At 34.2% G+C, this 15,529-nt stretch overlaps 1 protein-coding gene across 1 annotated transcript in view; it reads left to right on the forward strand.

Moving 5' to 3' along the window:
* The first annotated feature begins 6,970 nt into the window (after nt 1-6,970).
* LOC145252463 (serine/threonine-protein kinase 31-like) overlaps nt 6,971-15,529 on the forward strand; it is a 118,391-nt gene continuing 109,832 nt past the window's right edge. The window contains exon 1 of the mRNA XM_080111879.1: nt 6,971-7,252. Coding sequence (XP_079968005.1) covers nt 7,163-7,252 — 90 coding nt within the window. The 5' untranslated portion in view covers nt 6,971-7,162. The remainder of the gene's footprint in view (nt 7,253-15,529) is intronic.

A 15,529-nucleotide genomic window follows, 5' to 3' on the forward strand; every position in this document is an offset into this window, starting at 1 on the left:
CCAGCCCAAATGTGACAACAATGCTCCATACATGAGCGAATGGTGAACTTATAGGTGCAGGATACTTTCAGGCGTATGTAACTTTCTAGCACGGTAGAGAGAGCCCATCTTCCTCATAGCAGCCGCAACAATGCCCTCGATGTATCTGTTCCAGCTAATGTTCCCTGTGAACGTTTAACTGAGGTGTTTGAATGAAGTACTTTGAAGTAATGTATCTTTAGCCATAGTATTGGTGGTTGAGAACGTTTCTTGTAATTATTAAAGGAAAGAAGCTTAGTCTTGGCAGTATTGAATGTGACCATCCATTTTTGTCCCCATTCCAATACAGACTGGAGGTCTTCCTCTAAGGTTTCTGCCATTGCCTTAGATATGTGTTCATTCGTTTTCCTCTTGTTCCTCTTATAGAGTATGGTGTCGTCATCAAATAGACCCATCCCAAAGACTATTTTATCAGGAAGGTCATTTATGAATATCAGGAATAATAAAGGTCCAAGGATTGACCACTGAGGTACACCCGTATTTATATCATATTGTTTAGACATATGACCATCGAGGACAACCTAGATTCTTCTGTTATCTTGAGCATGTGGTACAATGGGGAAAGGAGTGACTGGTTACTTTTAATGCATCTAAAACCAAGCTTCTATCTTTACATCATCAACGTTCTGATCCCCATCTGGCGTCAATTAAAATGAATGGCTCTCGTCTTTGGGAGGCCTCAAGTTTTGACAAGTTTCTGGGCTTGACCTTTACTCCTGATCTTAAATGGAATATGTACATCAAATCTGTTGCCAAGGTTGCTGGAAAAATGGTGGGATCCTTCTATCGATCCAGTAGATATCTCACTGCTGATACAATTCTCTATCTATATAAGAGCCAGGTACGTCCAAGGATGGAATACTGTTGCCACATCTGAGCAGGAGCTGCTAGAAAGGACATATCCTACCTTGATAGAGTTCAAAATAGACTTTGTAGCCTCATGGGAGATGCCCTTTTTTCTTCCCTGCAACCTTTTTCTCACAGAAGAGATGTAGCGAGTTTGTCTTTGCTTTATCGTTATTTTCATGGCAAGTGCTCAACTGAGCTCCAATCTAGGGTCCACCCTTACCAAACTTTCACAAGAAACACTCATCTAGCTGAAAACACTATCAATAATTTTCCCCACTCTTTATCTGTGCCTAAACCTAAATGCAGATTCCATGAACAAAGCTTCTTTCTTAGAACTGCACGCCTGTGGAATTGTCTTCCGTTTGCCTGCTTTCCAGCTGTCTATAATATGGTTGTCTTCAAGTCCAACGTAAACAAGTGTCTGATGAGCCGTTCCACTTAAGTTAACAAATTTACCGAATTTCCATTACTATCGATTACTATATTATCCTTTTGACTACTATACACTCTTTAACTCTTATCCTTGAGTGGCCTCTTGGCCTTGATAAGTGGTGACGCCTATGTAAAAAAAAATGTATTCATCTAGTAATACCATAGGATCTAATTTTCATGTGAAGACCATCGTGCCACACTCTGTCAAAAGCTTTAGATATATCCAGGACCACTGTCTTGTCAACAACACCAGTGAACCTCAACAAATACGTAGATCAAAACACATCTGCCAAGTTATATCCACATTCATTCAAATAATAACATGGCGAGTACCTACCCAACTTTAAGCAAACACCATGATAACATCATGGCAATCAAACATTTTGGCCCATACCTGATTCAGTCAGAACATCATACTGCTGCCCTTACTGATAGCAAACCCTGTGTTTGGGTTAGGGTTAGGATTAGGGTTAGCAAACCCTGTGTTCAGGCCTATGAAAAGCTCTACCAAGGCTAGTTCTCAAGCAGTTCCAATCCAACATCTTGCGAGTAGAGCAAACTTGCCTGGTGATTTTGTTCGCTGTAATATTCTTGAATGTAGATATTCAACATATCAGGTCTGCTCCTTCTTGCAGATGAAGGAGGACGCCGCTATGTTTAAGACTTCTCTTGTGGAGATAATTAAGGGATCCTCGAACCTCCTGTATACCAACCGTCCTGCATAGGAAGAAATTCAAATGAGTGCTCAGACCTTAGACGAACATGGTCAAACCTGATGCAAGGTACTTGCCGTTCAAAGCTACTTAATGGCATTAAGGATGTGAAAAGATATCTTCAGACCGCCACATTAGCCCTGGATAGCATTGTAGTTGTTTGTCGAAAGGATCCTCTTCTCCCACAACAGGATGCAATTATTGCCCTGCAACATACTCTATATGCCTTACTGACAGAAAAAAAATGGGTGTCCCGTCAGTATCGAATTATGACCACATATCAGTCAACGGAGACAGCATGATGGTGTTATTTACAGTTGTCGTCTGCCTCTTCCATTCTGTGTTTTTTGTTTTCTGTTTTTTTTTTTTTTAGTTTTGTTTGCAAGAATAAAATCTCTTCATCCCTTCAAACAGTTTCATGTGTGAGTGGATGAAATTTATTTCTGTTGCCTGACGAAGAGCCTTTGGTTTTTAATAAACCAATCATTCCAAAAGATTAGCATGTTTAGTGTAGCATCTATGTAATATTTGTCTATATAAATAAAAAATATCATATATATATATATATATATATATATATATATATATATATATATATATATATTATCATTATTATTATTAAAAAAACATTCTCTATCTATATAAAAGCCAAGTACGTCCAAGGATGGAATACTGTTGCCATATCTGGGCAGGAGCTGCTAAAAACAGCCTATCCTCCCTTGACAGAGTACAAAATAAACTTCGTGGCTTAGTGGGGGATGCCCTTTTCTCTACCCTGCAACCTCTCTCCCACAGAAAAGACGTTGCGAGCCTATCCTTGTTTTATCGTTATTTCCATGGCAGGTGCTCGTCTGAACTCCAATCCCTGGTCCCCTCTTGCCAATCTTTCACGAAAAACACCCGTCTAGCTGAATCCACTGTGAAAAATTTCTCCCACTCTTTATCTGTGCCTAAATCAAAACGTGGATTCCATGAAAAAAGCTTCTTTCTTAGAACTGCACGCCTGTGGAACTCTGTTCTGTCTGCCTGCTTCCCACCTGACTACAACTTGGATGTCTTCAAGTCCAACGTTAACAAATCCCTAATGAACCGCCCCCTTAAGTAAACACTTCATCAAATCTCCACAATAACGTAATGTACTTGCAATAACCCTTATCCCTAAGTGGCTTCCGGGCCTTGATAAGTGGTGATCACTGTGTAAAAAAAAAAAAAATACCCGGGCAGCATGCGTCATGGGTCCGAGCCTGCTTGCCCTCTAACACATTTTTTTGTGCTCAACACACACTTCCAAATACCTGGGCAATGCCGGGTACCTCCGCTAGTCTAATATAAATGTCAGTATTTATATATATAGATATTTTAATTCCAACCAAATAAAAAAGCTCAATACACAATAGAGAGTAGAGCTTATTATAAGCGAAAGAAAATTAAAACTATAAGTTGAAATTTACAATCAAATTTATTGTTCGACTGAATGCTCCAAAAAGCAATTTACAAAGTCCTTATTCCGTGGAGTTTCAAGGAATGCTATTCTTCTCATCAGAGGATTTAAACTTACAGTTTTAATTTTCTTTCTCATATATATATATATATATTCTTTCTCATATATATATATATATATATATATATATATATATATATATATATTTAATTTTCTTTCTCATATATATATATATATATATATATATATATATATGTATGTGTGTGTGTGTATATATATATATAGTAAGTTATAAAAATATATATGTCAATTAAGCTACACAGAATATTCCACGTTTCATCCACGCTATATATATATATATATATATATATAGTAAGTTATAAAATATATATATGGCGATTAAGCTACACTGAATATTCTGCGTTTCATCCACTCTAGGATTCCTCAGGCTTATGCGACTTGAAATGAAATAGTTATATATATATATATATATATATATATATATATATATATATATATATATATATATATTTGGGCTACTGCACTGTTTGGAAAAAACAATTTTCATTATTTCAGCTGTTTTGAAAGCTTTCCAATCGGATTATATGCATCGTTATGCTGGACTCAATTCTGGACTCCATTCTCTCTAAAAAACTATTTTCGCGTTTCGGATCAACGTGAGAGAATTTTCATGCAAGCTGAAATATTATGCGTGGTTTGTTTTTTATATTCTTTTACATATCCAACATTTTTTTTACTTCTTTTCTTGGCAATTTATAACTACAATAAATTGCGGTTTCACTTAATGCCATAACTAGCAAATTCTATCCTTGCTACAAATATAATTTGCTGATTTGTTTATGTCCTCTGATGAAAAGAATTACAAGAATAGCATTCTTTGAAACTTTTTTTTTTTTTACATGGTGGTCACCACTTATCAAGGCCCGAAGCCACTCAGGGATAAGGGTTATTGCAAGTACAGTACGTTAGTGTGGAGATCTAATGAAGTGTCTACTTAATCAGGAATTTGTTTACGTTGGACTTGAAGACATCCAGGTTGTAGTCAGGTGGGAAGCAGACAGACGGAACAGAGTTCCACAGGCGTGCAGTTCTAAGAAAGAAGCTTTGTTCATGGAATATATAACTCTGCAGAATAAGGACTTTGTAAATTGTTTTTTGGAGTATTCAGTCGAACAATAAATTTTGATTGTAAAGTTCAACTTACAGTTTTAATTTTCTTTCTCTTATAATAAGCTCTACTCTCTGTTGCGTATTGAGCTTTTTTATTCGGTTGGGATTAAATTATCTATATATAAATACTGATATTTATATTAGTTTTTGAAGTTTACCATTGCGTATATCAGGTAAACACTACATCCCTTTGATTTCATAAATATATATATATATATATATATATATATATATAGAATAGCAGGCCCCATTGCATTGGCCAATTGTAAGATATGCTTAATTATATTTTAATTCATGCAGATTACATATTTATTGTTACAGAGCCAATTCTCTATCGATTATTACATTGTATCCAATATATAGTAGTGATACCCCTCCCCAAAATGTCTTGGCTTCCATCAGTCAGAATCGAAACCAAAACATACAACTCTCCAGCCTCGTTCCTTAGCCTCTCAACAATACTCGTATGCACAAATTTCCAAAATAAATATTTTGTTTATGAATGTAGAGTTGTGCATGTAAATAGATTCAGTCAACTTTTCCTGCCACGGTCAACTTTTTGTTTTCAATTTTGACATCTTAGCAGGAATTATTAGCAGCTAAAAATCAAATCAAACGTGTGCTAGAGGTGACATGGATTTTTTATCATGTCCCACGTTCACCTGGTTAGGTCAAATAGACCATAAACTAGTTATGGCCCATTTGAAATTAGGGAATAGGCCTAAACTAGCCAGTTACTGTAAATTGAATACCTCATTGCTGGAAAAATTAGCACTATTCATACAAGAAGCTGCAGTGGTTACCAGGAGTAAATAGTGGGTTCTTTGTCAAATACGCTCAGTGTCTTGCAGTAGATAAAGCCAAGCTAGAAGAGAAACTAGCCCATGTGATAGGTGAGGGAGATACTGTTAGCCAGAAAGTAGCTATGTAGGACGTTCGACGTTTGGCTAGTGAGCATTATGAATGCCAAGTAGTTTGGACTAGGATAGAAAAGGTGTCTAACGAAGCTGTGGACTCTGATGTGAGTGAGTATCGGGATGTGCCTAGGTGTGGATCGGATAGGTATATATATTTTGAGGAGCGATTTATGCAGCAGCCCAATCTTCCTTTGGCCAACTCTCTCTGCCTCGATGTCGTTAGAGCAGCTGGTTACAAAAGCAGGGTAACAGTTTGGCTACAACAATTCATCAGTACTTGATGGTTTACCATAGGAATTAAGTCACACATGTTTATAGCAATACTGACGGATGTGTTCAATCATTGGTTTGACGAGAGTTCCATCCCAGATCAAGTCACCAAAGAAGTGGTCACATTACTGAAGAAGAGACAGATATGATGGGGAAGAACTAGATGACTACAGCCCATAACTCTGCTAAACACATAGTTAAAGATTTTGGCCCAAATCCTATCGAATCGACTGCATGTTGTTATCAGAGATTTGATCGAATCCGAGCAGAACTATCCTGATTGAAATTAATCATGTGATGAAAATGGGTTAATCGTACGGATGAGAAAACTTTCACACATGTTTATGCGTCACAACGTGTCTTGAGTGAAGATTGCAGTAACTAGTAAGGTTGATGAGGAGGAAGTATTCGCTGTGGTAGGAAATGTTAATGGTCATGTTGGAAATAGTGTTGGTGATTTTGAGGAAATGGATGGGGTGATGGGAATACAGAAGGAGAAAAAATTTTAGAATTTGGTCTTGCAATGTTAGTTACTAATACCGTTTTTTAGGCAAAACAGAAGACATCTTATATACAAATCTCATTCCAGTCGGAAGGGGGGTCCTTGGCCCCCCCAAAACCCAGAGTCTTGGCTATTGTTGGGGTGGCTTGTTCTCTATTGACTAAGCTATGGTCTTGTGCAATTCTAGGAGGTCCACTCCCTTAGGTTTTGCCTTCTCATCTTTTGAGAAGGGATTGCATTATTAGTAATTGTCTGAGGCATCCTCACCGGAGGATGCCGACAGGACTGCCCTGGCACTGTTTGCTGGTCAGAATGCTCCTCCTCAGGGGAGGTGGAGGTGATATTTCACTCCTACTTTCCGATCCTTGTGTCACATTTCTCACTGTGAGAGAGAAATAAATACCATGTATGTGAATATTTTATCTTATCTCATACTATATTACAGTATTTTAGGTCTCACACTTGATCCTGATGGAGGGAAGAGGGATAATCAAAATTTGCCTCGAGCATCACCAAACACTACAAACGCTGCTCTGTATTTTAAATGCATGTGTAATTCCACGTGTTTACCAGCTGAGCCGTGTCCATCGTCGGGCCGAGAGAGTAGTCTCCCTTTGCTCGCGAAGAGGCCATTTAGAAAAATAATGTTGAATGGCAGACGCGTGCATTTACGACTAATGTCTGGGATCCTTTTTCCCTGTCTCTATCGTCTGCCTGCCTGTTCCCTGTTTGGTGTGGCCGTATTCTTCTCCTTAAAAGTTTAATTTTTTTCTCGTATTATTGTTATTGGTATTACATCTTAATAACAATGTCGTCCGGCCACAACAAAACCGTCGGACACTCGACCATTCTGACGTACGACGTTTTCGTTGGAAATTTACCCGCCGATGCGAACGAGGTGAAACATTCTATTTGAAACCTTTTCCTTCCTTCGTTCTTCGATTTTATTACACGTAATTTAAGTCTTAAAAAAGAAATAATAATAATGTCAAATGAATATTGAAATGATGTAACCGCGAAATAAGCCAGTAAACAAACAAAGTCATCATTATTATTATTAAATATAAATGGAATTCTTTTAAGATGTTGATTTCGTTTTTATGTGGATGTGGGGGAAAAAAATATATAAATTACGTTTTTTTTTTTTTTTTTTTTATTATTATTGAAAGAAAAATCTTGTATGATTTTTTTTTTCTGTTTTTATTAAATATTTAAAAAAAATTAATACTAAATTAGTCCTTGTTTCATATTTGATATATAATAAAGCGTTTATTTATTTATTTAAAAAAATTCTATTTATATGAAAACGTGATTTTGTTCTGTTTCTATATTTAAATAAGCACGTGTTTTGAATTTATTTTTTTAAACTATAAATATTTTATTACCCTCTTATTTCGTGGTTCTTTTACAAGATATTTTTTCTAGATTTGCATTTTTTTTTTTATTATGAAAATATTTTATTTATTCAGTGTTCAATTCGATTTGTTGTTTTTAAATTTAAATGCCAATTTAAAATGTAACAAAATATCCATAAATATTTAAGATAACCCGATTTAATATTCTTTTTCTTTTCTTTTTTGTTGTTGCACTTATGCAGAATACGGACCGTGCTGAAATAATGATGTTATTATTTAGAAACCCATTCTTAACATGGGGGGGGGGGTTTAAACTATTCTCTACTTGAAAATCCGGTACTAGTGCAGAGAGTGATCCGGACGTAAATAATAACGTTATTATTTAAAAAGCCGTTCTTAACATGAAGGGGAGGGTGTTTTGTACCTATTCTATACTTCAACCTTACAGTTGAATAAAAAAAAAAAACATATAAAACTTTAATTAAACTTGGAAATACGATTTAAAAAATAGCGCGGATCACTCTCTGCACTAGCACTGAAAATCCTATCTAAAAAGTGTTTTTTTTTTTTTTTTTTTTTTTTTTTTTTTTTTTTTTTGCTACGAGAGTACCCAGTGTAGTATAAAAGTCCCAACCTCCCATGTTAAAGAACGGCTTTCGGAAATAAACACCTCCAGCCTCGAAAGCCGTTCTTAACGTGGGGAGGTTGGGGATGTTTATACTACGCTGGGTATTCTCGTTAAAAAATACCAAAAATAGCATGGTTCGTATTCTGCATAAGTGCACCCTTTCTTTTTAAAGAGAACATAGTATTTTGGGTGCAAATCCAGTGTTCAACCTAATTAAAAGTAAATAATAAAATAAAAACAATACAATTATGTTTTTGATGTTGTTTACCAAACTTTAATATTAGGGGAGGAATTAAAACGCTTCAGTAATCCTAACCCGATCTCTAACCCTAATTTTTAAGTAACAGAAAGAGGAACGATAAATCCAAATTTTTAATAGCGTTATGTGTGTGTGTGTGTGTGAGAGTTTTGAAGTATTAAGAAATGTATCGATATTAAATTAAATCTTAAACATTTTTCATTTAATTTTCTATCCTAAATTGCAACTCAATTTTCAACCTACGAATCGAATAATAAATGGTTGTCTTTTTGGAGAAAAAAAAAAATAGGATACTGAAAACGTATACATATACTATTTTTAAATTGGTACTTATTGATCCGTGCTGAAATAATAACGTCATTATTTAAAAAGCCATTCTTAACATGGGGAGGGTGTTTTGTACCTATTCTGTACTTTAACCTTACAATTGAATAAAAAAAAAACATATAAAAACCTTAATTAAACTTGGAAATTCGATTTAAAAAATAGCGCGGATCAGTAAGTGCATTAGCTCCTTTAAATTATTTATTTTATTTTTGGGTTTTAGTAAGTATTAATAATAAAAATTCATGTAAACTTTAAAAAAGAACTTTATTTTGACGGGGGGGGGGGCGCAGACATTAACAGGTTATTTTATTTTTATTTTTTTTGTTTGTGGATGAATGAAATAAAATGAAAACGATTTTCTTACAATTAAAAAAAATGTTTACCTGATTTTAGACGGAAAAGTGTTAATTTATGTTTTCACTCTATTTAAAATAACGGTGCTAGTGCACTTACTGATCCGCGCTATTTTTTAAATCCTATTTCCAAGTTTAATTAAAGTTTAATATTTTTTTTATTCAATTGTAAGGTTCAAGTATAGAATAGGTACAAAACACCCTCCCCTCCCCATGTTAAGAACGGCTTTTTAAATAATAACGTTATTATTTCAGAGTACCCTAAAAAATGCAATAGCGGCTATTGAATAGCCTAAAGATGATTTTTGTTCTAAGAATCCACTCCCGTCTCCATATCAAAATTTCCCCTTTTGCTTATTGTTAGAGTACTAAAAACGGAAGATTTTATTTAGAAATAGTTAAATTACGAAATTAAATCCACCAGAATGCATTTCGATTTATTTGTAAACAAATGTACCAATTTCATCTTTTGTTAATAGTTGTAAGTGGCGACTATTTCATGATAATTCAAAATAATTACCAAATTATTGAATGTAAATAGCTTCGAAACCTTAAAAAATTTTTTTAATGAAGATTGAAAGATTTTAAAGCCAATTGAAATGCGTTTCTATTGAAGTTTTAAATTTCCAAGTAGTTAGTTAGTTCACCCATTTTTGAATTATTTACAAATAAAGATGAATTTGAACCGAACTGTATTTTTTTTTTAATTATTTTATTTATTTTTTTACTCTAAATTAAGTTTTAGGTTTAGTCCAGCAAAAGTCGGATAAGCTTCGATTCGAATTCTGTAGAAGCTTGTTTATGGATAAACCGAAGTGCATTCTGGAGGATTTTGTTTCAAAATAAAATAATTTATTTTAAATAGGATTATAAAATTCCTGTAGTCGCGAGAAAGGCACACACACACACACACACACACACACACACACACACACACACACATCGTTAGTCAAAATTTCCCAAAACAGAAGATTTATTTTATTGTGATTTTATTCACACTTTTATGACGTACGTCTTACACGTGTTTTGTTGAATAGCGAAAGTCCACTTAAAACAAATCATCAAAGGCAAAAATATATTTCTCAAAAAATAATTGAAAATAACATCAAATGAATATTGCTCGATTGCTCGACCAAATCGATCTTGGTTGTTCAATGTTCAGCTTTAATGATCTGCTTATATTCCAATTCTATAAAGTAATATTCCATTTATGTATAATACGATGTGAAACCATGTGTAAAAAAAAAAAACAAAAAAAAAACATGTTTTTAACTTTTTTTTTTTTTCCGACGTTATTTCTTTGCATTTCTTTTTCATCCGACCATCAATCAACATGACGCGCCTTTTTCAATTTTCCAAATCTAGTTTTGCCTTCAAAATATCACCTTCTCAAAAGGCTTTAAACCCGTTTTTTTTTTTTAACTCTTCATATTGTATTAACGACCCCCCACCCCACCCTTTGACTTTTTCATCCAACATTTTAATGGTCTACGAATTTTTTATTTTATTTTATTTTTTTTCCTTTCATTAATGTTTTACGTTTCAGGTTTGAAATCCTAACCACTGATTACTTTCCTTTTCTGAAGCGGAAAAAATGTCTAAAATTGCCCCTGGCGCTTCTACACTATTGGGACGAGATTTTGTAGTCGATAAATGGAGTTTTCAAATAAAAAAAACAATGGTTTCGACTGATTTTTTTCGTTTTTTTTTTTTTTTTTTTTTGTCAATTCTAATAAGTTACAATGGTTACTTCCAAATTATTCAGTCGGAATTACCTGAATAATACTGAGTTATAAAAAAAGCAACTTTAATAGTGTTAGCAGGTGAAAAATTGCCGCCATTTGTTTAAATCGAAACGGAAAATTACCTCCCTTTTGCACTCTCCCGTGTCTATTACGATGGTTTTCATCAAATTCTATTATTTTCTTTAATGAATAATTTTCTACCTCATTGATTTTCGTAATTTTTCGATATAATCATCTTAAAAATATAAGAAGTACGTAGATACCATTGTTTTCATGTGAAATTCAGTATTACGATTTTCGAAATTTCGTCCCAATAGTGTAGAAGCGCCTTGCCCCCCTCCCAAAAAATAACTCGCTTATTTTCTATCGCTTTTTATCAGTAACTCCGTCATGAATGAATAAAAAAAATAAACGTGTTTGTAAATTTTTTTATTCCGCCCCCCCCACTTTCTTCTTCACTACAACTTCCCTCTCACAGACGTGATGTTGCTAGTCTTTTATGAATAGTATTATGGCATGTGTTCTTCTGAACTATCTGATCTTCATCTTATCTTCACTGCTTCCTTTGTTCCAGCTCATTTGACTTATTAGTCTAGTGGTCCCCATTAGTATTCAATTTTGATACCACGTTGTAATACAATTTCTTATTCCAGTAGCTTCCGTTCCGAAATTCCACCCTTATTTCTTTTGCTTCCACTCAAGTCCCACTACTGTATAGAGATTGATCTGTTTGTTTTCAGTTCTTAAAACTGAAAAAGTAGACGATTTACACATTGGGAAAGTTTTATGAATTTTATTTTAATTTTTTTTTTAAGTTCTTGTGTAACATTTTAACGTTAAACGAGAGGAATCACATAATTGTTTACATCAACGCATACTTTAACATGTGTACACTCTTGCTAGTGAGCGATCAAGTAAGCAAATCAAATAAAATGCGTTTATACATGCTTGTTTTTGTTTCGGGGCCGTTTCTTGTTCATGATTGGGTCGTGACTCGTGCTCCCTTCGTTATTGTTCATTGCCTCGTCTGTTTAGCTAGACGAACAAAACTACTTGTACATGAAAACACAATAGAGAATTGCTGAGGTTTCAAAGGCTTTATTTAGAGAGTTTACTCATTAGGGGAGAGACCACTATGACTAATTATATTTTCTTAGTCTTAAGGATGGGCATTGAGAGATGCAAAGGGGTCAAAATCTTGAGGTAACAATCTCTAATTATCAGACGCATCTTGTCTGTATCGTTATCAACAAGAGACTGACATGAAATTATGTTCTTTCTTAAACATGCGACGACTTTTTTGTTGCCATATTGTTCCTCTGCGTTTCTAGCATGTTTTGTCTCTGGTGCTAACCTCTGATCCTCTACTTCAATCATGCCACCTGCAGCTGGTATATTTTTGTTTGCTGCCAGGTCATTCCGACATTAATGTGACCGTCACCAAAATTCATACTAACTCAATTAACTCAATATCGCTACTTACTAGCACAGGGTACCAATATTTAACACTCACTCTCCATCTTTTCTTCTAATGAAATTGTAATATCTTTTGTAAATAAAATTGATTTAAAACCATCGAGTAAACGTGGTATTTGCGTGACTACTGGAGCAGGCCTCTACATTGCGAGTGAAACTGTCACATTTGCGAGTAATTTTTCAAAATGGCGACTAGAAATAATGAAACGCTTATCTTTTGGTGATTATATTTCTTTCACTGATAATCTTTCAAAGCTCACTGCTGAGTGAAAAATATATTTTCAACTTTTTTTTTTTTTTTTTTAATAAAAATGAACAAAGTTAAATTATTTAAACAATAAAAGTTTAATAGAGCAATATACTTTGTTTTTAATGGAGGCTGTATAAAAAAAAGAAGACATCTGAAGAAATTCAAATGTTTATACCTTCAAGCCTCAACATAAAATCCAGTTTATTTTAGAATTACACTTATTTTTAAAAAATACAAAAAAATCTTTATGATGTACATACTCGTCACAGAACGAAGATGTCATATTCTAAAAATCATGTGGTTTGGCTAGTAACGTTTCTATTTGGCTAGTAAACGAAAATATTTAGTTGTCAAAGGTCAACTAAAGATAAATTTGACCATAGAACCCTGTGGAGTGAAAGTGACCGACAAATAATTAAAGAATGAAAAGAACACTTCTTGGACAAATGGCTCAGAATGCATCTTCGTTAAGAAGAGAAATGATAGAGGATGACCACGTACCCTCTCATCTCACATTTTTGATGGTCTTGTGCCTAATTTGTCAGTGGAATATATTTTTTATACAAATCATTCAAAATGTATGCTGTTCTGTCTACAGTCAGAGAATTAGAAATCGTCCTCACCTGAGGCAAATCTATTTTTTTTGTCTCGATCCAGACTGATTGTTTTGGGGGAATCTGTATTTTCTCTGCATTAAATACATTGTCTAGCGTTGGCCTCCTGAATGGTGGAGGTGGTGGTTAAATAATGACGACTCATTTCAAATATCTTTCCTGCTTTGATATCTTCTCATAGCATACACACGCACATAACTATATACATACATATATATATATATATATATATATATATGTATGTGTGTGTGTGTATATACTAAAAGGTCACCCGACGTTGCCCAGTTGTAAAATGCGCATAATTATATTTTAATTAATATAGAAACTGAAACATGTGAATGCGAATATCATGATTTTTCTAAACAGTTCTCGTAAGTAAAAAAAAAAAAAAAATACTCTGACTAAAACAAAACCTAAAGGCAGTTAATCAAGTATGATAACCATTAAGCCAGCTTGACATGATCTTTTAAAAAGTGTTTTCAAACCTACTTACTCTTTACATAAGGAATCTGTCATGATAACGATTCATGCATGTGCAACTGTGAAACAGTTGGCAAACAGATAAAAATCTGACGACTCCCATGTACCAATTTTTCAATTTTGCCCCTCCCCTTAACGACCCTTTTTTCTGGATGAAAACTGAGTAAAAAGTTTTCCACATGTCTAAATACCCTATATACCAAATTTCAAATCTGTAGATTAAAAATTTGTTGAGTATATAGGTTGAGAAGTGTCCTCATACTCATGCACACATTCTCATTTTTATAGAATATAAGGCTAGTAGGGCCTGACATTGCCCATTCGTAAAATATGCAAAATATTTGAATTTACTTCGAATTCTTATTGGAAGAGATACAGTTTTATTTTCACTTTAATCTTCTTGGCCCTCAACAAAGCTTGAAAAAGTGCATCCTGCTGATTCTGCTTCATTATCATCAGTAGATGATCGTGACAATGTTGTTGTGCACTAATAATTTGGACACTAATGTACTTCACAATTTATTTTTAAAATATTTACTCCTGCCTCAACAATTAGTAAAATGTAAACATTTTTCAATTACAACCAAAAAATTCAGATCAGCGAAGGAAAATAACTCATTTTTTTTAAATTAAAAAAAATGGCGAAAGAGTTGTCTCTCTTATAATTAAAATTTTCTTTTTTTTTCTTTTTATTTATTTTTTTAAAAATAAGTTTTAAAGAAATAAAAATGAAAACTAAAATGATCTTGCAGCATTCCAGGTAATACCAGGTATGGATATCTAGTTCAAATGAATGAATATGGAAGTCGTTTTTGTTGTTTATATTACTATTAAAACAGGATGTTGTTATTTAAATCAATGTTACAGCATAATTTGTTGTCTCTAGTAGAGAGCAATGACCCAAACGATATTTGCATGTCTATTTTTTAAACAGTACAGACGCAGCTGATAGCATAACACATAGCTATATCTCATTCCCTATCACAAACAATTACGTTTCTGACTCAGATTGACAAAATCAACAAGCCTCACTTCTAAATCTATTTCTGACCACAATTCTCGATGATTGTGTAACGAATGCCCATAGCTCACTCAGGAATGCAGATCACGCTGTGATAATGGTAGAAATCGACCCAAACTCTCGACTTAAAGCTGAGGAGCCATTGCTCAAAATGACAAGGTACTACAATAAGGCTGACTGGGAAGCCATCAGGGATCTTATCAGAAATACCCCATGGAGAAATATTTCTCTTCCTACTGAACAGTGTACAAATGAGACTGAATGGTTGAAAACTGCCATTGAAGCACATGTTCCCACACAGAATTTCTATAACAAACCCCACTCTCCTTAATGGTTTACTTCTACTTGTGCGGCTGCGATTGCTCAAAGGCAGCATGCATACTGAAGATTTATCCGACATAAGTCCAGTACAAACAGACAAAAGTATATAGAAGCTAGAAGTAATTGTAAGAAAGAAATAGCGGCAGAAAGAGAGAGAATACACCGAAACCACCAGAAAACGCATTAAAGTGCAGAAATTAAAAACTCGTGATTTCTGGAAAATCTACGACAGTGTAGTAAATAATAACAATCCTGTTACTGTCCAATACTCTTGAGGTTGCTTGCACAGTAATCGAGAAAGCTAACCTGCTTGCCCGACAGTTTGGCTCAAACTCTGTTACGTTGT

Source organism: Euprymna scolopes, chromosome 29 (assembly GCF_053919585.1).
Source record: "Euprymna scolopes isolate OS-2025 chromosome 29, ASM5391958v1, whole genome shotgun sequence".
NCBI classification, from domain to species: domain Eukaryota; kingdom Metazoa; phylum Mollusca; class Cephalopoda; order Sepiida; family Sepiolidae; genus Euprymna; species Euprymna scolopes.